The 23,478-nt window shown below is 39.3% G+C and overlaps 1 protein-coding gene across 4 annotated transcripts in view; it reads left to right on the top strand.

Moving 5' to 3' along the window:
* LOC102694532 (leucine-rich repeat-containing G-protein coupled receptor 6) overlaps window positions 1-23,478 on the top strand; it is a 247,502-nt gene that overhangs the window by 128,506 nt on the left and 95,518 nt on the right. For all 4 annotated transcript variants that reach the window (XM_015342092.2, XM_015342091.2, XM_015342093.2 and 1 more), the window contains 2 exons: window positions 511-582; window positions 12,601-12,672. In XM_015342092.2, the coding sequence (XP_015197578.2) occupies window positions 511-582; window positions 12,601-12,672 (144 nt within the window). The remainder of the gene's footprint in view (window positions 1-510; window positions 583-12,600; window positions 12,673-23,478) is intronic.

The raw sequence follows: 23,478 nt of genomic DNA, 5'->3' as shown, positions 1-23,478 counted from the left end.
GCACCAGCAATGAGCTTTTTCAGCAATGAGTTTTTAATTAAGATTCTAACCTCCTTCAGTATGTTAGCTTGTGTGTGTAACAGCTCTAGTTCAGAAAGGGTGAATCTCTGCAAGGATAAAAGTGTCCTTTGTCCTCATGGAGTAGTTATTGTTATTTTGTTTCCTCAGTATTCCTTTTGCTTTATAATGCTTAGCTTTATGCCTGGTGAAAGCTTCTAAGCAGGCATAAGAGCAAAAAAACATGCACTGTACCACACCATTTCTTTAAGAAAAGGAGGAAAATGTGGTGTTGAACTCTGGGGAACTTCTTTCATCACCTTCCTTTCAATCCAAAAACAACATTTATCGGCCGCAGAGCTGCAAGAGGAACGAGAGTTATTGAAAACCAATTTAAAAGAGGATATGCATCTCTGGAAAACAAACAGACTAGTGGATAGAAAATTAACTTTTTGTGGGTAAAACTCCTAATCAATGACTCAGCACCTCATCATATTTTTATCTCTCTTACAGGCGACTGTCTGGTAATAACCTGAGGCACATCCCTGGAAAGGTCTTCACAGGCCTCTTCAACTTAAAAGTCTTGTATGTATTTCCTTTTTTTGCAAAACACAAACATGGATAAGGCATTGCTCAATCATTCATCATGTTATCAGAAGTTCTTTTGATATACAATTTTAAGTATCTCTTCCATGTGTTTTTCACCTATCTTTTCAATCACCTCTAAACAAGTCTCATACCATACTTTATCACTTGCACAAAGCACATTATGAATGCACAGTAACTTTACATATAGTTCAAAAGCATTAAGCACAAACAAGAATGAAAGTGGAGATGACTAATGCTTTTTCAGTATCACACCTTAAATGTCAAATAGATAATAGAGTGTAAAAGAGAGTATGAATTTGTTGTCAATAGATAAGTCAATTAGAAGTGGGAATTTCTGACAATGGTTCAAATTGCCACTTGGGATTATATAATCAATAAATATATCTATTTATTGTATAAATACATATATATATAGGAATATCTATTTCTTATTTAATACACAGTCTTACAAAATTTAATTCCTTCCTATATTTACTGACATTCTGAATGAAAAATCATGCTGTAAACTTCTTCTTACTGTTTTAGTGAAGCTGAAGTGATTGAGATTTCTGCATCATCTTCACATATATAACATCACAGTCACATTTCCATAAGGTTGAATATCAGATTCATCTTTTTAAAATTATATTAGCGCTGTTTTAATTATTCTTAGTTATTATGATAACAGTTTCTTATAATGCAACTTCTTGAATTCATTTTTCAATATTATAAAATTCAAATACATTACAATTGCAGACTTACTGTAGATAAAACAGCAAGTCTCCATATAAGTAAGGGCTCAAGAGTAGAGAAAGGTTCATCAAAGCTGAGTAGCAGACATGACTTATTTAACACATTTGGGGGAAAATGAATCACAAACAAAAACTATAAAAAAGTACAAGAAACTAAAAACATATTTATTAGGGATGAATAGAAGAATTCCTTTATGAGAGGTAAGAAAAAAAGCCACTGATTATAATTATAATAATTGCTTACATGTATATTGCGCTTTTCTGGACATTCCACTCAAAACACTTTACAGGTAATGGGGACTCCCCTCCACCACCACCAATGTGCAGCATCCACCTGGATGATGGGACAGCAGCCATAGTGCGCCATAACACTCACCACACATCATCTATTGGTGGGGAGGAGAGCAGAGTGATTAAGCCAATTCATTGATGGGGATTATTAGGAGGCAATGATTGGTAAGGGCCAATGGGAAATTTGGCCAGGACGCCGGGGTTACACCCCTACTCTTTATGAAAAACGCGCTGGGATTTTTAATGACCAAAGAGAGTCAGGACTTCAGTTTGACTGAAGGACGGTGCCTGTTTACAGTATAGTGTCCATGTCACTATACTGGAGCATTAGGACCCACGTGGACTGCAGGGTGAGCGCCCCCTGCTGGCCCCACTAACACCTCTTCCAGCAGTAACCTTAGATTTCCCCAGGAGGTCTCCTATCCAGGTACTGACCAGGCTCACACCTGCTTAGCTTCAATAGGTTGTCAGTTGTGAGTTGCAGGGTGATATGGCTGCTGGATAATCACAAATCACACTGATCTAAGTCTGTGTGATTTGTACCATAAAATTTTCTTTTCAGATTTGGATAGCAACTTAATTGTGCAAGTTCTTCCTAGTGGAAATTTAATTACTCAAGTGATAAGATACTAAACCACCCATTTCACAGAACAGTTTTGTCTTGAGCCATCTATATCTATATAGACATATATATATTCTATTTAAAAATGGCAATCAGGTCAGACAGACACAGTAGCACTGCAAAAGGAAGACATATTCGGGTTAAAATCATTCTTCGATCTTTAATATAAAAATAAGGATATCTGATCTCACCTGTCTTTACTTCTGACCTGGAGAAGGAATGTCCTGGGGCTTAAATCCTATCATCCAATTCATCATGCTGAGGCTGTCAGTTAACCCAACAGGAGTATCACAACTAATGTAGTATCTCTTTACGACCTTTGTAGTGGATGTTTCCAGACCAGGCAGGAACAAAAAGAACAAAACCACACAAGAAAAGAAAGTTCTCTGGTGGTTTAAAGCCTTTTATCTGAGTAACAGAGAAGAAAGCAGCAAATATAAACTTTCAAACATCTTGGTGCCATACTGTGTTGAGTAAAACACCTTTGTTGAAACATAGTTTGGGGGATTAAAGTTAACCATAGCCCAACCAGTTTTGTGTTATTTAACGTTGCAACTTTACCTATTCATTTTTATGTAATCTGGTAAGAGCTCAGTGTAATTGCAATCTGGGAATTTGCACGTATAGTAGTATTTCAAATGTATGCTACTGTACAGTACATTGGCATATTCAAGAAATACATAGCCTGAAAAAAACAAAGGTTAGGGTGACCCCTCTAACAAGAATTATTCCTGTCTAGTGTAAGAGTATGCCACTTAGCTATTATAAAGGGTCCCAGGCCCCTATTTAACTTGCCACATGTTCTTTTCATTTCTCAGAATCACCACTACATCCATATATCAAACAATTATCATTCATAATGTCCCATTTATTTCAGTCTATGATTACAGAAAACACAGTTCATTCACCAAACCAGGTAACCAGTTCCACAGCATTTTTCTTGGAAACCAGCTCCAGTCAGGCCACCCTGCTACCTTGATATCAAATCCAATGTGTGGTGGGGGGGCAATGATGCTGGAGCCTTCCTCAGCTGCCCACTCTAAAATTCATGGTGTCGGCATCCTTTCCTCCTCCAAAAAACTCTTCTCCTAAAAGATCCCCTATCTATCCTGACTTTGGGTTTTAATCCCCTTGTAACAAAGGACTCCTTGCTCTTCCCTCAGGGGGAGGAAGCTTTGGTCTTTTCTCCAGGGAGTTGCTGCCCAAACCCAAATAAGACAAGGGTGCTGATGTATTGTTTGATGAGTTCCTGTACTCAGGTCTTACTTTCAATCACAAGATGACCGGTCCCGTCAAACCAGTTTGCCAACCCCACACATTGTCCATTCCATAGTATAATAATTGCTTACACCCAAAGAAGGCTTTACAGCCGAAACGCTGTGTTTTCTTTCTACTCTTTTCAACGTGGAATAAACTTACTGTATTACTTGTTCCTTTGCAGCCTACGCATGCTGAAGCAGCTACCCACCTGAACTAGTATTATAATTGTCTAGTGTCTGTGTTAAGAGGGCTTTTGATCAGGGCAGGAACTCCAAGAATAGGGCATCAAATTGAATCAACAACAAGGTGTCACTGGCCCATCAAGGCACTTCACATCCATACAGCTCTTGACACCTGGTGTCACACACCTTTCCAGTCTGTGACACTAATATTTTGATTATTTAGTAATAACAAAAAGTTTACAAAAATACAAAAGAAAAATAATTTTAAAATACATAAATCTCGAATGCAACAGGATTTAAACAGCATTTAAACTAAAAAAATGATCATTCATCCATTTGAGAGATAATTGTTAATTTTACTTGATGTTGCAATCCATATTCTACATATGGAGATTGAAGAACTGTGAGCATACCCCTTCAAAACATGTGCCTGTTAGAATGATTGATCATCTGAAAACACTGAGAACTCTACAGCACCTTACAGGAGTCAGCACCTATTGGACCCTCACAATAAAACCTAGGAGAATACTGCAAGCCAAGCACGTCCTGCCAAATTTAAGACCACCCAATACTAGCTGGGCAAGCAGTAAAAGCGGTATAAACGGTCCAAGCATCTCTCAGCAGCAGTGCACAATTTGCCAATCCTAACTGGCAAGTTGTGCACCTCTGCTCGGAGAATCCAGGTCATTGTTGGCTAATGACAACAGTAAGGGAGTACATTCTGTTTGTACTGGATTATATCTATGAGCCATTATTGTTGGCTGCAGCTGGCCTCAATTAACCCCTCATTATCCAATTTCCCTTCCTTCCTTTCCTTATCCAATTATACACTTCCCTTCCTTCTCTGGGACTTTCATCGGGCCTTCCCAGACCGTCCATCATGGGCTTCAGGATCTGCCCGTACTGGGTGGGGGGTACTGTTATGGCTGCAGCTGGCCTCAATTAACCTCTCATTATCCAATTTCCCTTACAGACCCCTTCTTTCACTATATAAACCCTCAGTTCACCCTGTAACATCGCTTGGTATTAGGATCTCTTCTGCCTCCTGAGCTCACCTCGCCCTTTCTTCCTAAAAACCTTTAATACCTCATTTGGACTCCTTCAACATCAACTTGGTTTTGGATTTCACTCTCTTGTCTCACCCCTATTGGATTTGTTTGCCTCTCTTTGTGCCTATTTCCTGGACTTGACCCTGCCTGGAATAACCGACATCTCTACCTAGTAACCAGCCTTGGATACCTCAGCTTTCAGACCTCGCCTGGAGACCTGCACAGAGTTCGTAAATAACACCGTTCTTACAGAATACTGAGCCTGAAACATGAACCCTGCAGGTCAAAATGATTCTTTCACCATATTCCGGTAACACTCCCAAAACGCTAGGGGATTTAACAGCGGCTGTCCAACAACTAGTCACCCATGTTACCCATCACCCAGCTTCCCAGCCGACCACATCCACCATACCACCTCAAGCCACTGTGGCACCAGTCAGTTCTCTACCCCTCCCCACTTTGGATAAATCTGATGGTGACTCCACCAAGTGTCCTGACCCAGTATTGGATGGCCTTCCAACTCCCCACTGACTGCTTCCCCTCTGACCATGAAAGAATTGGGTATATGGTTTCTTACCTCTCTGGTTGAGCCCTGGACTGGGCCACTGCTCTCCTCATCCGGAATGCCCCCGAGATGGCAGATTCCAGGCCGCATTACAAGCCGCCTTTGGTCAGCTCTACCCTTGCTGCTCACCGCCTTTCCATCCTCACACAGGGAAACCGCCCCCTGCAGGAGTATGTTGCTGAATTCTGCTCCTTGGCTCCCAAATGTCCTGGGATCTGGAATATCTCATTCACCAGTTCCATCGAGGATTGTCCGAGGAATTAAAAGATCACTCTAAAAGATCATGCTCTAAGACACCTTGTTCTAGTAAGCTCGGCCTCCTTTACCCCCTCCCTGTTCACATATCTCCATGGATTTCATCACTGGCCTCCCAGCCAAGGTAACATCGTCATTATGTCTGTAACTGTTACAAAGCAGTTAATTGTATTCCCCTACCCACCCTACCAATTTCTAAGGAAATGGCCAATATCTTTGTCTCCCCCATTTTCAAGATCCACAGTATTCCCAGAGATATTGTCTCTGACCAGGGGCCCTAGTTCATCTCTAATTTATGGAGGGCCTTTTGCAGATCACTGAGGATGTTGGTCTCTTCAACTTCTGGATATCACCCTGAGGCTAATGGGCAAGCCGAATGAACCAATCAAAAGCTCCACACATTCTTGAGGGCCTATACCTCAGCCTAACAAGACAACTGGGCTTCACTCCTTCCCTGGGCGGAATATGCAATTAACTCTTTTTCATACTCACCCACTGGTATGTCACCATTTCTCATCTCACTCGGATATCAACACACCCTCCTCCCAGATGACTGTCCTTCAACAGCTGTCCCCGTGGTGCAGGAGTATATTACCAACATAAGGAAGATTTGGTGAACTGCCAGGAGATCCCTTCTCAAGTCCTCACAACGCCAGATCTCTGCAGCCAACCACCGGAAACCTGCCCTTATGACAAACGTCACGTAAACTTGGACCCCACTTCATTGGACCTTTTAGAATCCTCTCTTGGATCACAGCTATTTCTTTTCGCCTGGCTCTCCCCCTACTCTCAAGATCCACCCCACTTTTCATGTTTTGGCTCTTAAACCTTTATTTCAATCCCCTCTATCTCCACCAAGAAATCTCCCCCACACATCGATGGTCACCCCACTGTAATGTTGTGTGCTCTCTGAAGGCACCAGTTCTGTATGGTTTGGGCATTTACTGGGACAATTATAAAATGTAGCAGTAAATCACAAAATGACTCTTTTGATGGTTTTAGAATCCAACCATGCGATATAACTCAAACAACACACAGACACAGGTACTAATACACAAGGATACATTTATTAATACATAGAATATGCATATAAACCTAACAAATCTTATCGAGAGGGTTATCAGAATACAAAAGGTATATATTCAGTCAGTTACAAAGAGTTACATATATCAAGAGGACATACGTTCAGTATATCATTCATTAAGACTGTTTCGTAAATGAACTTGGTTATAACTTCTACATTAGATACTCAAAACAAGTACATAACTCTTAGGAATTAAATTGATATCAACTGGTTGGGATAACAATTGAATTCTCGAGCAGTAATACAGTGAAGTTGAATACTCATCCAATCTCTGGGGATTCAGATCTCCTGCGGGCACAAAGAAACAGTTGCAGGCTGTTGCTGTCCAATCTGCGCTCTCTGGCTAGGTGCCAGGCTGTGCTGTGCGGTTTGCGACGGTGCGCTGCAGATGCTCACTGACCGGCTAGCTAATGTTGGCTTTAACTAGCACAGTTTGTGCACAGGAGAAAAGATGATTGTGGGTCCCAGCAAGTCAGGAAGAGGACTGGTTCGTTCCTGATGAAGAGCTAGTTCTGAATAGTGATTCAGCTGTCCACAGTTCTGACCTGTTCATGAGGCTTGCTGCTGGTGCTAACCTCAGGTGGATCCTCTGGTTACTCTCTGGCAACCTCCGCTCTAGACTCTTAGAACAAAGGAAAGTTCTGGCACTCGGACACACTGACCGTTCCGTGGTTGTCCGGGCTGAGTCTCAGGATGGTCAGGAGGCGCGCTGCGAGAACGTCCTGCCCTTGGGAGCCTTCTGCTCCTGGGCCGTCCTTCCCTGGAATTCTCCTTTGAATTCCCTTTAGAAAAGTCTACAGAATTCTCAGAATTCCACTGAATCCTCCTGAATCTCTCAGGCTCTCTGTGTTGCCTGTTTTTACCTGGAGGAACTTCAGCTCGTTGATTGGCTGAAAGTTCCATGGGCATCAGAGTCCTACGTGGGTTACTCGGCCCTACCAGTCCCTGATTGGTTGATGAAGGTGAGATATGAGTCACTTACTCCTGACACTTAGGAATGCAGTCCAGATGTCCATCTGGCACTCCCTAGACAGATAGGCGCCAATGGATGACCATTGATCATGATAGCCAGGCTTAGCTAAGTGCATCCCCCTTTGGGAGCTGTCCTAGGAAACCTTATCAAAAGAAACCTTAAATCAGCCTGCATGAATAGTTTCTCTGTGGCTGCACCACAGAGATGAACAGAGAAATGGGGCCTCATTTGGGAAGGCTCAGAACACTTAATTCTTTCTTATTAATAAGCCTCGCCGCTACACCACTTACACAGTATACAGTTCTTGGATTCTCGTGGTTTGTGGCGCCTTACAATATCTCGGGAGGGCTGTGGCCCTGAAGAAAGATCCTGGATCCTGGAAAGGCACATCCTCGACCATTAACTTCTCTGGGACTTCCATTGGGCCTTCCAAGACTGTCCATCACGCACTTCAAGAGCTGCCCGTACAGGGGGGGTACTGTTATGGCTGCAGGGTCAATCAACCCCTCATTATCCAGTTTCCCTTACACACCCCTTCCTTCACTGTATAAATCCTACATTCACTCTGTAACATTGCTCGGGATTAGGATCTCTTCTGCCTTCTGAGCTCACCTTGCCCTTTCTTCCTAAAAACCTTTTCTACCTTGTCAGGACTTCTTCAATGTCAACTCTTTGGTTTTGAATTTCTTACTCTTGTCTCGCCCCTATCGTATTTGTTTGCCTCTCTTTGTGCCTATTTCCTGGACTCGACCCTGTCTGGAATAACCGACCACTCTATTTCGTCGCCCGACTTGGATACCTCAGCTTTCGGACCTCGCCTGGAGACCTGCACAGAGTTCGTAAATAACACTGTTCTTACAATGATGGTATAAAAAATAATGCAGCACCTTTTTAGATACAACGTTTACATAGCTGTGGTTTATATATTCTGAACTTTAATTCCAGTCCATACAGTGGTTCATATAAATAAGATTTTTTTTGACACAAGATTGGATTGTTGTCATAAAGAGAAGTTTAACATTTCTTGCAATCATGTAGGCTTCCATTAAAAGAATCCTGGAATTCAGCCTAGAAATCTTAAGTTCTGATGCAGTACCACTTACTGCTATGGTTAAATATTTCTTATCTGAGGAGCTTGGATGTGAATCTGGCTCACTGGCAGAATGTATAACCTGCTTATCACTGAGTTCAAATGATTCCTCATCTGATAGTAAAACTAATTTTAACACAATTCTTCTGTTATTTTCTGCTTAAAGCAATCATTGTAATGTACCCTTTCTCACTGATATGAAAGGAATAATATCACTCTATTGTTGTCTGTAATACAGAAGGATGAGCTACCTGTTCCATGGCCCTGCAGCTTTACAAAATAAGGATAAGTTTACTCTTCCCTGACTAAATGTTAAGGCTTAATTATATACAGAATTTCAGAAACGATTACATATTAAAGTCTAATAACATCAATATCCCAAATTGTATTAAAACAATTCATTGTTCTTTTGGACATACAGTACTGGTAGGTCTCAAGATTATTTTTCTAAAAACAATAAATAAATTCAAATTGCAAATCACTATAAATATTTTTTGGATTAGGTAGACTACATCACTTCGGCTGTCTATCATCAATACATGGGTATGAGTCCTATGACTAACATGGAGGAAAGTGTATTTTATCTTTTAGATAAAAAACATGCAAACAAAACTTTCCCCTAAGGTATAAATGACTGTTGTTGTGTTCATTAGCTGTATTTCCAGAAACTGTGTTCTACACAATGGCTAATTTAAAAACACAAAAAAGCGATATACCATATGATAGATTTCTATGTTGTGTCCACCCTACAGAGCAGTGGGGAGAGCTAGCATTTGTCACAATCAACCATAGTCCCTGCACTGGTTTCTGCAGAAACCAATTAACAGGAGACTTGAATTACTAGGAGACAGTTTACATCCACACTCATTCCAGGTGTTTCCTCAACAGTAGTACTCAGATCTGACAAAGCTCAGAGCTCTTTCATTGTATGTTGACTCTGAGCCCCTTGAGTCTTGTTCCTGAGTTTTGTCTCTGAGTCTTTTAAGTTTCTTAGTTTATTCTTTGTCCCTGTGTTTCACAGTTGTGTGAAATACTGACCTCTGCTTGCGTTGTACCATGTCTCTTGCACCACTCTGCAGCTTTGTTTGTCTACAGTGTATATCTTGGCTTGGACCCTGTCGTGCTCTGACCTTGCCTCCCCACACTTCCCCTTGGTATTTTGGACCCTGGTTAGCTTGGTCTCATTGGCTTTGACCCACACCAACTTGACTACAATCTTGGACTGTGCTCTTACCATAGCATGGCACCTGTCTGCACACACAGCAGCACTTCCTTGTGTCTTGAACTGAAAAGAGCAGCACACAGGATCCTTCCATTCCAGCCCCAAACTGTTCTCCCTCCGTACTATTAAAGCATGGACCTTAACAGTTAATTCAAAGACTCAGACTCAATGCATGTCTGCACTATACACTTTTTGAATGGTCTACCATGTTTTTTTTGCTAAGTACTACATATTTATTGTTCTGTTGTTATTATTTATTATGTTTGTAATGTACTGTCTACAATGTGTGGTGTTATCTTTTAAACTGTGTCGTGTGCTTTCCTGTGTATATCCTGAGAGATCAGTGCGAATAAGAATTCAATGTTCATGTACATATGGCAAAAACTCCTCTACTCTCCACTCTACAGTGTACTGCCTGCAGGTTTTGATGACTTAAGTGTCTCTCACCCAGCACTTGTGTTCTTTCTACATCCCAAGATCAGTTTCTAGTTCAATCTCAGTAGCACAACATTACAGTCTGCCTTAAGAAAGGCTTTAAAAAACATCCACAGAGTTTTCCTCTAAGTGCAAATTTACAATATGTCATATTTTAAAAAGGGAATCAAAAGCTATCAGTGTCATTGTCTGGATTTGCCAGATGACTTACTATACTAACTCAAACCAAAATTTGATTAAGCATAAGAATGTTTGCAAAAAAGGGGAGACCAAATAAGCCATCAAATGTGCTTGGTGTTTAATACTTAATTGATTCAACAAACACATCTAGTTATAGTATTTCATGGAAAACAAAGTATCAGCTTTAGCAACATAGTTGGGTAGCTTGTTCAGGATTCCCACAACCTTTTTTTGTAAAGAAATGTTTCCTGTTCTTAGTTCTAAATCACTTCCATATTGTTCCAGACTCCTACAACCCTTTCTTTAAAGTAATGTCTCATATTTTCTATCTTACGTACACTTATTCTTGGTTTCCAATTTTGTCATCCGATTTTTGTTTTCAGATTTATACTGTATCCTCTCTTATACTCCTAACCTCATATTTTAGAATTAATTTATTGATTCTTTTCCAGTTCCCTCCATCGTACTCTTGGGAGAACTTGTCACTATGTCAGAAAAAAAAGAGTTAATTGTAAACTCACATATTATACAGTTACTGATGAAGGCATCTATTTTTAAATAAAAAGACATGCATCAGTATTGTTTTCCTTTCATTGTAAATCACTGGAATTTTTACAGCATTTTTCTCCCCAGATTACTTTTTAATGTTTCATTCCTACATTTTCATGAAGTATGAAAATAATCAAACTGAAGACAAACTCCATCTGCAAAATGAGCATAAAATGAATGTTTTTTCACTTATATACAGTATGGGAATTAAATTATTTCTATATTTCTATTTTGTAAAATTTTGTAATTTAGTCTATATTGAGTAGGTTGCTTGGAAAGCCATCTCATTTAGTTTTCTGTATTATTCTGTATAAAATAATTATGCTTGTATTTTGGGAGCAAAAGAAAAACCTGAGTAGCGCTGAATGTACTATAATGACTCACAATACTAAAATTTTAAATTCCTATCTACAGCATTTATTTTACCCCTGTTATTATACAATTAAAATCCTCTGCCTAAGACCCTTTTCTTTGTTTTTGGTGTTAAAGTACCAGAAGCTACATTTGATTGGGTTAATTACCTCCTGACATCTACAGTATGACTGTAAAGTCTCAAATTTTAATTGTTTGCACTCTTCAAAGATTCAAGGTTTATTGTGTATATTGTACTCCTTTTTTCATTTAGCATTTTTTTTCTACTTCTATAACTACAACATCAGCAGACCACCCAAAGACTCCTTTTTTTTCTCCCTCATTGAAATAAACTTTGTAAGCCAAATGAAATGACATCTCTTGGCTGATTAAAGTTTGGAACAAAGATTGTGGTTCTCCCTCCAGTATAAACAACAACGTCTCCAAATTGTTTCACGAAACAAGACACCTCAGAACATAGGATCCTGCTTTGCTCGCATTCTTTGCTTACAGGCAAGCTTGCTTTAATTAGTGCCTCGCTGGAATTTAAGCTGTTTCAAGTTAAAAGTTGGAGGAATGCATTAGAAAGATACAAAGATGCTGAACTAAAAAAAAAATTAGTAGGAATAGCAAGAAAATACTATTAGAAACAACAGTATTCCAGTACCGGCCAATGTTTTTTAATGCCACCAACATTTACACATGAGGCTGAATATGATGAGTTCATCTTTCTTAGCTTATAGGTTCAGCTTTCCCAGGAAATGAAGGACAACAAGTAAGATCATTTCAGTTATTTCCATGACACAGAATCATGTACATGCTGCACACCAATGACTGTGTAAACATGCTCAAAATAAAATAATGACTGTTACTTCAAGTTAAGGCTAAAAGAATATTTATTTATTTCTGAGTTAGCCTTGACATGCTACTACATTCTTTTACTGAAATAATACTGTATATTTAGAATTTGCAGTTGGAAAGAAACAATTATAAGAAAGGAGTTATACAGAATTAGTGTTATAAACTAAGTAAGAACATATGTTTGTTTATGAATATTTAGAAACAAGATGAGGGTATTTGGTAACTAATTGATCAGAAACCAATGTCTTAAACTAATGTGGCTCACGTGTTTTCTTTGTAATCTCTCCCTTCAAGGATGTTACAGAACAACCAGCTTCAGCATCTTCCCAGTGATGAACTATGGGATTTGCCAAACTTACTGTCCCTGTAAGTAATGATAATGTAATTAAATGTTTTTTATGTATTGGAGAGCCTTTTGACATTATCTTTATTGATTGTCGTAAACAAAAAGTTTGAAGAGCCAAAAATTGAAAGAGGCCATTTGTTTAGTATAAATAATTACAGTCAAATACAATATAAATACAATATTTAAAATGAGAGCACATAAGGACAAACCATAATACAAAAATTCATTTCCTATCGTGAAAGAAAACCATGAATCACAAAGTAACACAATAACACATTGTGCACCCTAATATCAAATTTAATAATATAAGGGAAGGATAAGATTGCCTATTAGTTAAATCCACAAGTGAGGTAATTCTTGGCCGGCTTCTTTAACAAAGTCGAGTCAAAAAAGGTGGGTAATTTATCTGCCTTTTAGGGCCTTTAAGACTTTTATTATGTTTCTTCCACTTGGGAGCATTGGGTTTAAAATTAATGACATGCAGGGTGATAAAACAGGTGTTACATGGTAAAACAATGATCAAGCATGGAACTCTGATCAGCTTTTTCTCTTTGGGAGACATTAGCTTCACCATTCCTCTCATTGGTTGTCAAACATTTTGGACCAACCACCCCTGATCAAACCAAAGCATTCAAGTACCACCTACAAGTCATCTTCTCATAGGAACCCCAGAAAATCTCAATGATCAACATGAGCGCCCGCACACACTCACATACACAGCACTGATCACTTACCATTTATTTCAGTGAGAGGGGTGAGCCTTTTTAGTCGAGCAAAGCAGATGTGAATTCATTGGTTGAGCCTTGATACAATTCACAACTTTGACAGCAGAGTCTAACAGACTTTAAATCCTCCGGAGTTTTCTTGACTGCCATCACGGTGGATGCTCCAGTGTGTCCACTTCATATCTGGAACAACCTACACAACTACACCGCTGTGTCTGCCTGTAATTGCTCTGGCACTGTCTGTACAAACTGCAAAGCACTTTTTCCAGTCAATGCTATTCTCTTCGATAAGTTCATTTGGAAGCTAAAATATGTGCTCTCCTGTAGTTTTTGTTGTTAGTGGCTTACAGAACAGAACGTCATCATGGGACATGCCCTCAAACTTATATCTAACGTAAACTAGCAAATTGGCCAAATCAATGGCATCTATAGACTCATCTAATTGCAGTGAAAAGCATCTGCTCAACTTAACGTGCTCTATCAGCGTACTTTTGATATTCTGTGATATCAATAATTCTCAGAGTGACTGTGTCATTCAAAAGGGGCAGCAGGTCAAGCTGTTTAGTAGCTTTTTCTCCACACATAATACGTGTCAGCTGTTGCCAACAGTAAACAAAGTTCTTCAAAAATAGTGTGGGGTTTTCCTACTTTAGCAATCCGCAATCTTGCATTTCCCCCCGTTTCCGTTTCATGAGTTCGTCTCAGAAGATAAAATACGTTTTTTTTAATGTGCATGGGAGCAAAACACAGAGAACAGTCCTCAAATATTTTTCTGTTATCTATCATGCTTTCCTGTGCTCACAAGATTGGCATTTTTCCCAAATCACGCACATTCTCATGCCTCCCTATTTGCTGAAGGTAACTTTTTTTAAATACAATTGGTCACTTCCGTTCATAGCACACATTACTATACAATGGTATAGAATTACATAGTACAGTAGCTTGTGTCCACTCAAGTATTAGTGCACACTGTATTGTAGTATGTAGGCTGCGTATTTGACACATAAAATAGAAAATATGAAAACCCGTCACAATTTTTAAGCGTACACAACAAATTTCCAGGGTCATCTGGCGTACCACTTGGGGGCACTCCGCGCACCAGCAGTGGTATGCGAACCATAGTTCTAGAACCATAGAACTATACATGAGATACTCAAAACCACCAAAATTCCTTTCCTATAACATCATAACAATGTACATTATGTAGAATTATCTCCCAACAAACTTTTTGAGCTGAGTCTCTATTTATTATTTTCAGGTATTAATGATGTATGAATTTAAACCTGGGGGAAATGCTTGACCTTTATTGTTAATGACATTCATGCCACAGTGTTTTCATTCATGAGTTTGGGTGTTAACTGGGCAAATACAGCAGATTCTGATATGTCAGTGATTGAACAGGTCTGGAGAGCTGAAAGTCTCTTTTTAATTGTTAATATTATGAACAAAAATAATGCTTAACAGAAACAAACTATGGAAAGACTAGAGAGAGAGCATGAGGTATTACTGCCATAAGACAGGGAAGGATTTTGTATTTATACCAGTTCCACTGCTAGTTATGTAGGGATCATGACATAGTGAGATTTATTTAGATGCCCTTAGGTGTCTGATTAGGTGGAGGAAGCTATCCTTTTCAGTAACAGGAAACAGTTTAATAATAAACACTCCCAAGGTTCAGAGAGCAGAACCCTTTGGATAGAATACTTGATAAAAAAGTTTCTATCTTTAAGGAGAGTTGTGCAGTAATTGTTTTACTAAACATCATCCCCTGTGATGGGTAGTGTATTCAAACATAAATGTACTGCATCCTGACTGAATTGTATTGAGACCCAGGTGAATGTGTTACAATGAGTGCTGTGTCACAGGCCTGAAGCTTGTACAAAGTAGACTGGGACAGAAGAGAGTAAAGTCAGGGACGTGTTTAAGTCAGAGAATCACAGTACCATGGAAATGGCCAAGACAATGCCATAAACCTCTTTGTGAAGAATGCCAACCCTGAGCCATAACACGTAACCCCACTTGACCAAATTAGGAGTGTGTGTTTTGGTGATCTGCCACTGTTGGCTTGTGGAATCCATCTAGACTCTTAAGATGTGCAAGTGGTCCCTTTTCTGAGAAGCCTTCTCAGTCCCAAAAAACAGTTCTTCACAGAGGTATTACTCCCAAAACGTCTTCAGCTCTTCTTCTCACATGAAAGAACTCTTCAGTCTTCTATTCCACTAAAAGAGCTGGAACAAACACACCCAAATCCCATGGAACCTCTGGCACACTCAACCAGGCTCTCACATCCTTGGCCTGTCTTCCCTTTCCCAGGAAGAAACCTGTCCCATTCCTACTCTGGGACCCCTGGCACACTCAACCGGGTTCACCCTTCCACAGCCTTCCTTTCACTGGAAGATTGTTCCTATTCATGTTCTTAGTCTCCTCCAATATATACTGGTGCGTCTCACCCACTGGTGCCCAGTTTCTTACTATAAACACTAGTCTACTACTCTGTAGAGACTCTGGAGAAATCTGATTAATCTAGGAATACAGTACACATTAAAAATAAAGCTAAACTCTCTGTGGATCCATCTTTCTTTACTACATTATTCCACAACAAAATCATTGTAAGCCTTTAGCATTGCTTTCTAACTTTTGAAGCCTAAACTGGTTAGGACCACCAGCTGGCTGCTAATATTTAATCACAGGAGTTGAATACACACTCCTCTACTACTTAAACTCTCTGCAATTCCAGAATCCTTTACCACTCTCCCTTCCTGAACTGTAGGAGCTGAGACACAGCTCCCCAACCTCTCCACCTAACTGCTGTGACTCCTGATGAATGTCGAATTATGCACATGGCCAATCATTTGATCCCTTTTCTGTCTCTGGAATTACATTCTACGGAAGTCCAACCATTCAATAAAGTTATGGGTGTCCAATTTATTTCAGTAAAGGAAGGGTTTTGACTAAGCCTTAGCTTGCTCCATCACACTCTTAAATGCTCCAATCAAAAGTATGCCCAAGAGAATCACAGTTTGAAAAGATAGGGAATATAAATATGTAGACAGCTCAGAAAAACAATGATAAGACACTGTGCAGATTCCAACCGAAAAGTCCAAAACCAGGTAAGCAATCCAAGGAAGAAAAACAAAACACATGGAGCAGGGAACAAAAAACAAGGAAAATGCAAGAAATTATAAGGTTACAATAAAAAAGAAGAAAAACAATGAATGAGGAAGAAAATACCAGAAAAAACCTCAAGAAGTCAGGATCTGAAGCTCAACACAGAGGTAAACAAAACTGAGCACTGCAAGGAAAGTATACATAGGCTTGAAGAGGGAAGTCTTGTAATTCTAGTTACACTAGACAATCAGAGATTTGCTACAGACATCTACTTGGTCTGCGACTCTCCTGCGCAGCTGGAGCGGCAACAAGAACTTGGGGAGTCCTTTGGCGGAAAGATTTTGGAACCGTAACAGGGTCAGCAGTGCAACACTCTGGGACAGGAAGCTCGAGGATCTCCTAGGATGCCACTTCTGAGGTATAAACCTTAGCACAATGCAGGGTCCCTCATAGCACAGTTAGTCACCAGTACCCAAGGGAATCAAACACCTTCTCAGAAGGATGTCTTTAGGGAGAGCATATCATTATAGTAAAACTCCCTCCTCAAAGGAGGGTGAAGAGAAGCCTCTGATGCTTGGTGGGACAGAAAGGAAGATTTGTGTCTTCTTCTGTGTCTGGTGCTGTAAAAGCAGAACTTACTGTCAACCCTCAGTATGGAGGAATATTAGAGCCATGGCAAGTGTGGCATCAGACAAGCATCCTCTATAGCACTTCTCGTGTCCAGACAGAGAAAAGAACTGGGAACACAACTCTCAGCATCTCCACAATGGAGAAATAAGAGATGCTGGGTTATTGAGGCAACAAAATAGAGAGACCAGGGTTTGGATACGTGGCAGCCAAAAATACCTTAATTGTACCAGCAACATCTGATCCACCACATGATGGATTTGTCATACTTGGCTTTGGTGCTGAAAGGTAGTTAGAGGATACAAAAAGTTTCATCTTTTAATGCATAGCTTATGTATTCATAGCCCAGGAATGTGGCACACAGGTTATAGCCATTATCTGGGTGAAGCTTCTGTTCACAATGCAATCTCCAGTAAAACCAGCAGCAATTGCTACTATGCCCTAACACTGTACTTCTCCTTACTTACGTCATCCTTCTTTCTGTTTTTTTTTATCGATAGTGAAAGGTAATAAATATCTAGACAGCAGTCAGTGGGCTATCAAGTATGCAGTGCACAGAGTAGTGGGTGACCATTGACACTGAAGTGCAGAAGACATCTTTACTTTATTTCAGTTTAGAGAGGTAATGAAATAAGAACTATTCATATAGCAAATAACACCAGGTAGGTGCATGGAATAACTGAGCTGCACAGATGGACATAATGTAAAAGGTCCATGTATTGAAGTACTGGAACAGAGGCACCAAGGAAGCTTACATTGAGGCACAGTTACACGTGCAGGTGCACAGAGCATTCAAGGAGGTAAAACATTCATGAAGGCAAATGACAACAGAGGCATGGACTGTACATGGGGTCACAGAGACAGAGAGGTGCATAGGAACAGCAGAACAGATGCTAGCACAGATCACAAAGGCAAAATCACATAGAGTTCATGTACTGTATGTGGTGCCAACTGGTAGTGCTATAGGCAGTATGCATACAGTATGGTGGCAAGAAATAAGTTTAAACCAAGCACACAAACCCAGACTTACTATGCCTTCATCTCCTATTTCACATTGTCATGCTCCTGCTTAGCCTAACCTGAAAGAAGAAAATGGCAAGGAGGAAGACAATGGTAGTGCAGGCCTATGGAATGACAAAGACATAAATGAAGAACACGTTCATTCTTGGAAAACAGTAGAGAGAATAAACCTTCTCATTATTTTTCAGATCAAAGAAAAATAATAATAAACAGTGTCCAATCAACCAAAACTTAATATGTAGACAAACAATAAAGCAGCATTTGGGAAGACAGACACATGTTCAGCTCTTACCAGAAGTCATATAATTATATTTCACCTTTTACATAAATACTGAAGTGCCAAAGAAACAACCAAACCAGATTATGAAAATGGAATGATAAACCTCAAACCTACACTTAAGGTTAGCTTTCCTGGCTCGCAGCGCTGGGGCCCTGAGTTCAGTTCCTGGAGTGCTATCTGCATGTTGTTTGTATGTTGTCCCCACTGTTTGTGTGGATTTCCTCACAGTCCAAAGACATACTGGTAGGTTAATTGGCTTCTGGGAAAATTGTCCCTAGTCTGAGTGTGTGCATGTTTGTGTTTGTGTGTGCCCTGTGACGAGCTGGCATCCTATCCACAGTGTATCTTGTGTTTTGTCCATGTGCCTGAATTGCATAACAGAATCTTCCAAAAATGCTTCATAAGAAACCTGACAGTAATCCACAAAAAATTCCACCTCCCTAAGAAAAGATCGAATAAAGACTTTTTGACTTTCTGATTGCAGCCAGTAATTTTCTATGGTCCTGCTGAACAGTCCTTGTAGCAACAGAATTCTTTTCTGATTTGAATAAAAGCTTTAGTCCCAAACAGGAGTATACACAGACACCACCTATAAATAAAATAAATTGTTGAAATATACTTGAATGTGTGATTCACTTCTTGTTTAAAACGTTTTTGCTTATGCTCATGGCCTCCTAATAATCCCCCTCTATGAATTGGCTACATTACTCTGCTCTCCTCCCCACTGATAGCTGATGTGTGGTGAGCGTTCTGGCGCACTATGGCTGCCGTCGCATCATCCAGGTGGATGCTGCACATTGGTGGTGGTGGAGGGGAGTCCCCATTACCTGTAAAGCGCTTTGAGTGGAGTGTCCAGAAAAGCGCTATATAAGTGTAAGCAATTATTATTATTATTAATTATTATGTCTGTGTGGGACACATTGTACATTACAACTGTGTACAATACTTGCGAATGGTAAATTATAGACATTTAAATATGAAAGTCAAAGTGTCTGATATATTCTACATATGTTTAAATTAAAAGTACCAATTCTAAACCAAATGGAGACATCCAAAAACCTTAATAAACTGAGCTTCACTGCTTTTGTACTTTACTGACTCACACTGTTGGCCTGGCTTCTTGGAGAAAAATGTAAGACCTGACTTGGACTGTTTGCAGTCAAGTCCTTGTAAAAGTCAGTGTGCCAGTTTAGATTGAGAGAGATTAGATGTCAGTGGGTAACTGGTAAAAATGAACTGGGCTCCAGTTTATATGGGGAAACATTTAAAGTTGGTGATTGGCTGTGATGATTTACCATGAGTTGTTGAGATGGCTGATATACCAGTTTGGTTCTGGTATCCAATCTCCAGATCCCCAATTGATGGATCTTCCTTTGTGTGATGGATAGTGAGTGACATTTGACCTGTAGTTTCTGGAAATAAACCAGCTTGGGGACCAGACTAGCCGGAGCCCATTTGCACTTTATATCATTTCATTGATACAGCTTGATACAGCTTTACGATGTATCTTATCAGAAGGGCCTATTTAGCCACTTTCTTTATTCTAAGTGAAACAATAGGCCTTGTTCCTACAGCTTTAAGTGGTGCAAAAATTTCCAAACAAAAAAAAAATTGAAAAGCTTTAGTTTCAAACATAAAATATAATTGCATAAGTATTCACCCCTCCAGAGCCAATACTTGATTGAAGCACCTTTCGCACAAAGGACATCTTTTCTAGTCCACTACTTTTGCATACTGGGTAAATTTCCAACCATTTTCTCTGCAAACGTGCTAAAACTATTTTATGTTGGTTGAAGATAATTGATGTACAGCAATTTTCAAGTCTTGCCACAGATTCAATTCAGACACCCAGTGTAGCTTTACAATGTGTTTAGGTTTTAGGTCTTTGGACTGATGAACTTTGAATTTCTGTCCTTTAGAAGATTGAAGCAGGTTTGCCAGGTTTGCTCTAACCATTCTATTTTCATCAGCTTTCATAAGCATACCAGTCCCTACTGATGCAAAGCCCCATAACATAATGCTGTGATGCTGACCATACCTATGATGATCACTGAGTGATGCATAAGACTTAACATTTTGCAATTAGACCAAAAAGTCAGATTTTGTCTCATCTGACCACAAAACTTTGTCATATGCTTGAGGCATCACTTAATTGCTTTGTTGCATTTTCTATAATTGTTTCCTTAATGTCATTTTCACATTCAGGCAAGATTCTAGGGAAATTATTGACTAATGACAATTTAATCCCATCTCAGCAATGAGCTCTGCAGATCTTTCAAGGTCACTGTTGATACCAGAGTATCAATCCCAGCATCCTCATTGTTTGGCTGCTAAGTATAGATGGGTAACCTGATCTAGGCAATATCTGGACCAGGGACAGAACCTGATGATTGTGGGCCCAGGTTTAAATAATATAATGCCTCCCCTACTCCTCTGACATAACACACTAGCAGCATAGTAATAAAACAAAGTCACTGATTTTAAATCTGTTCTCTGAGCCTTATACTCTACAAAGTTATCTATAATCCTTCCATTGAGACTTCTTATACAATATACCACTTTACCATTTATTTTCATGAAAATATCTTATATCTGGCCTGCAAATATCAAATATCTGTTGGACGGATAAACTTCACCTGACTACAGTTCACTTCCAATAGAGTTACAATAGAGTTACAATAGAGTTACCAATAGAGTTCCCTCATCACCCTTTGTTAAACCATTTTCTCCTCACTTCTCACAAGAGCTCTGCATAGTGTGTTGCTAGCAAGTGGTGAGCCACAGTTAACATGTTCTTCATTGTAGTTAATTGATTTCATGATACATGATACATGTATATATATTAAATATTGCAAAATACATTTAAAAGTCTGCCAGGTGGCTGTACTTATTTTTCTAGGCTGGGGTTCTGCAGGGGTTACCTGGATGTTATATTGTTTTGGCGCTGTGGCAACTGGCATTACTTCAATACAGAGTTAATTGTTCCATACCAGCCTCATTCTTTGGATTTATGTAAAGATACAACATTCATGATCAACATTTTCATTGGTTTCCACACTAAAAAAATGTCTCTATTTTATTTTTTTATTTTATTTCACACTTTTTTGCTATGTGTAACATAACATGACTTTTATCAATTTTGACAATAATTTTAATTTTAAAAATTGTAATTTTAAAAATGTTAATTTTGATTTTAAAAATTGCCTTTTTGCTTTACTTTTTTATGAAACTTTACTTAGTAATTATTATATTTAAATATCAGAATCATAATATTTTATAAAGATCTTTATGTCATCACTCATTAATGTTGTCAATAAAAGTATAATTATTAATTTATTTGATTTTTTAATACCTTTCTAACATTTTAATTCTGAATCCATGTGCACTTCTGATATTGCACGCAGAGGCCATTCAAATATTTATGATTTGTTTCCGTGGAATAATTTAGATTTGCCATAGCAAAGGTGGTGAATATGATTAACATATTTTAGCTGTTGATTTTTCTTTGCAGTCCTTACAGGTATTTTACTTCTTCTACACATAAATGTGTTTGAACATTCAGCTTTTGTCTAAAATATTAACTTTTAAAAATGTGCTAATGCATAATTTTTAATTTTCAATGAAAGCAGCTGTAATTGGAAGTAGGTGATGTAAGATGACCAGGGGTATGGTCATTCATGACAGGTATTTCCGGAACGATATGCTTAATATACTCTATATAAACCTGAGCAAAATGGGCACCAAGAAGAACCAGTTGACCCACTTTTGGAAAGGGCCTATTCAACGAAACAACGAGACACAGGTGAACCGTATCAGGAAACATAATATTTTATGGAAAACGGAAAACGGAAACGGTGAGTGGGTGTGGAAGCCAATAAGGTGAATTTAGTTTGGAGGAGAAAGAAGAACTAGGGGTGTGTTTATGAAAGGATTAAAGAATAACTAAGTAACAAAAGGAAAAAGGACTACGGTTTACGGATTGTGGCTTGGTTATGGCGTGGATTTGTGTTGATTCACGGACTTTGGAATTTGAATAGTTTAAGGATGGGGAAAATGGATTATGGACTGGAGGAAATTAGACAAACCCCAGTAACAGGGAGAGACACTTGTAATCTTGAACAAATTGGGTTTCAAAAGATGATGTGGAAGCTTATTTAACAACTTCTGAAAGAACAGCCACTAGGAATGTATGGCCCAGAGAGCAATGCGCCTTATTTAATTGGAGAAGCCCAAAAAGTGTATTATGATATAAAAGAAAAGGATGCAGAGAATTACGAGACTCTAAAAAAGGAGATCTTGGCGAGATTAGGGGTTACAATGGGAATACGCGCGGTCTGGTTTCAGAACTGGAGATATCAAATGGACAAGCTCACGAGGTCTCAAATCTTTAACCTGGTACAAATGGCTCCAGCCAGAAGAACTAAACTCAGGAAAAGTCCTAGAAAGAGTGGTGTTGGATCACTTTGTGAGAAGTCTGCCTCTTTACTTGAAAAGGAATGTGATAGGGATCCCCAGACACTAGACCAGGCAGTTGACTTAGTGGACAGACAGGATGCCACTGAAGCCTTGATTAGGGAAGAAATGGTAATTTCGAAAAGAGGAGAGGAGAAACCAAAAGAGTTTTGAAACTGAAATGAAATATTGGTCGGTAAAGTGATTATTGAGGTGCTCCTCAATTTAAGAACTCCCGTAAGGAAAGATCGGATCAAAGGCCCCGACCATGGAAAGAAACTGATAGATTCTTTAATTGTCATGAAGAGGGCATTTGACCAGCCATTGTCCCAGCCAGTCTGAACCCATGCAAGTAGACACCAGAGATGAAGCAAGGTGTAACTACCTCACGGCAAGCATCCCGACCTGTGAGGATCCCCACATTACTAAAATCAAAGTAGGGGAAGAACATGTCAAGGCCTTGTTGGACTCTGGAAGTATGGTGAACCTGGTGACCCCTATAATACTACCCGAAGAAACTGAGATCAGGGAAACGGAGGGGATCCCTATTACATGTATTCATGGGGACACGAAGGTATATCCATCAGCATAAAATAACATTTCTACAGAAAAGG

The sequence above is a fragment of the Lepisosteus oculatus genome, chromosome 5, assembly GCF_040954835.1.
Source record: "Lepisosteus oculatus isolate fLepOcu1 chromosome 5, fLepOcu1.hap2, whole genome shotgun sequence".
NCBI classification, from domain to species: Eukaryota; Metazoa; Chordata; class Actinopteri; order Semionotiformes; family Lepisosteidae; genus Lepisosteus; species Lepisosteus oculatus.
This window is presented reverse-complemented; position numbering and strand designations above follow the sequence as displayed.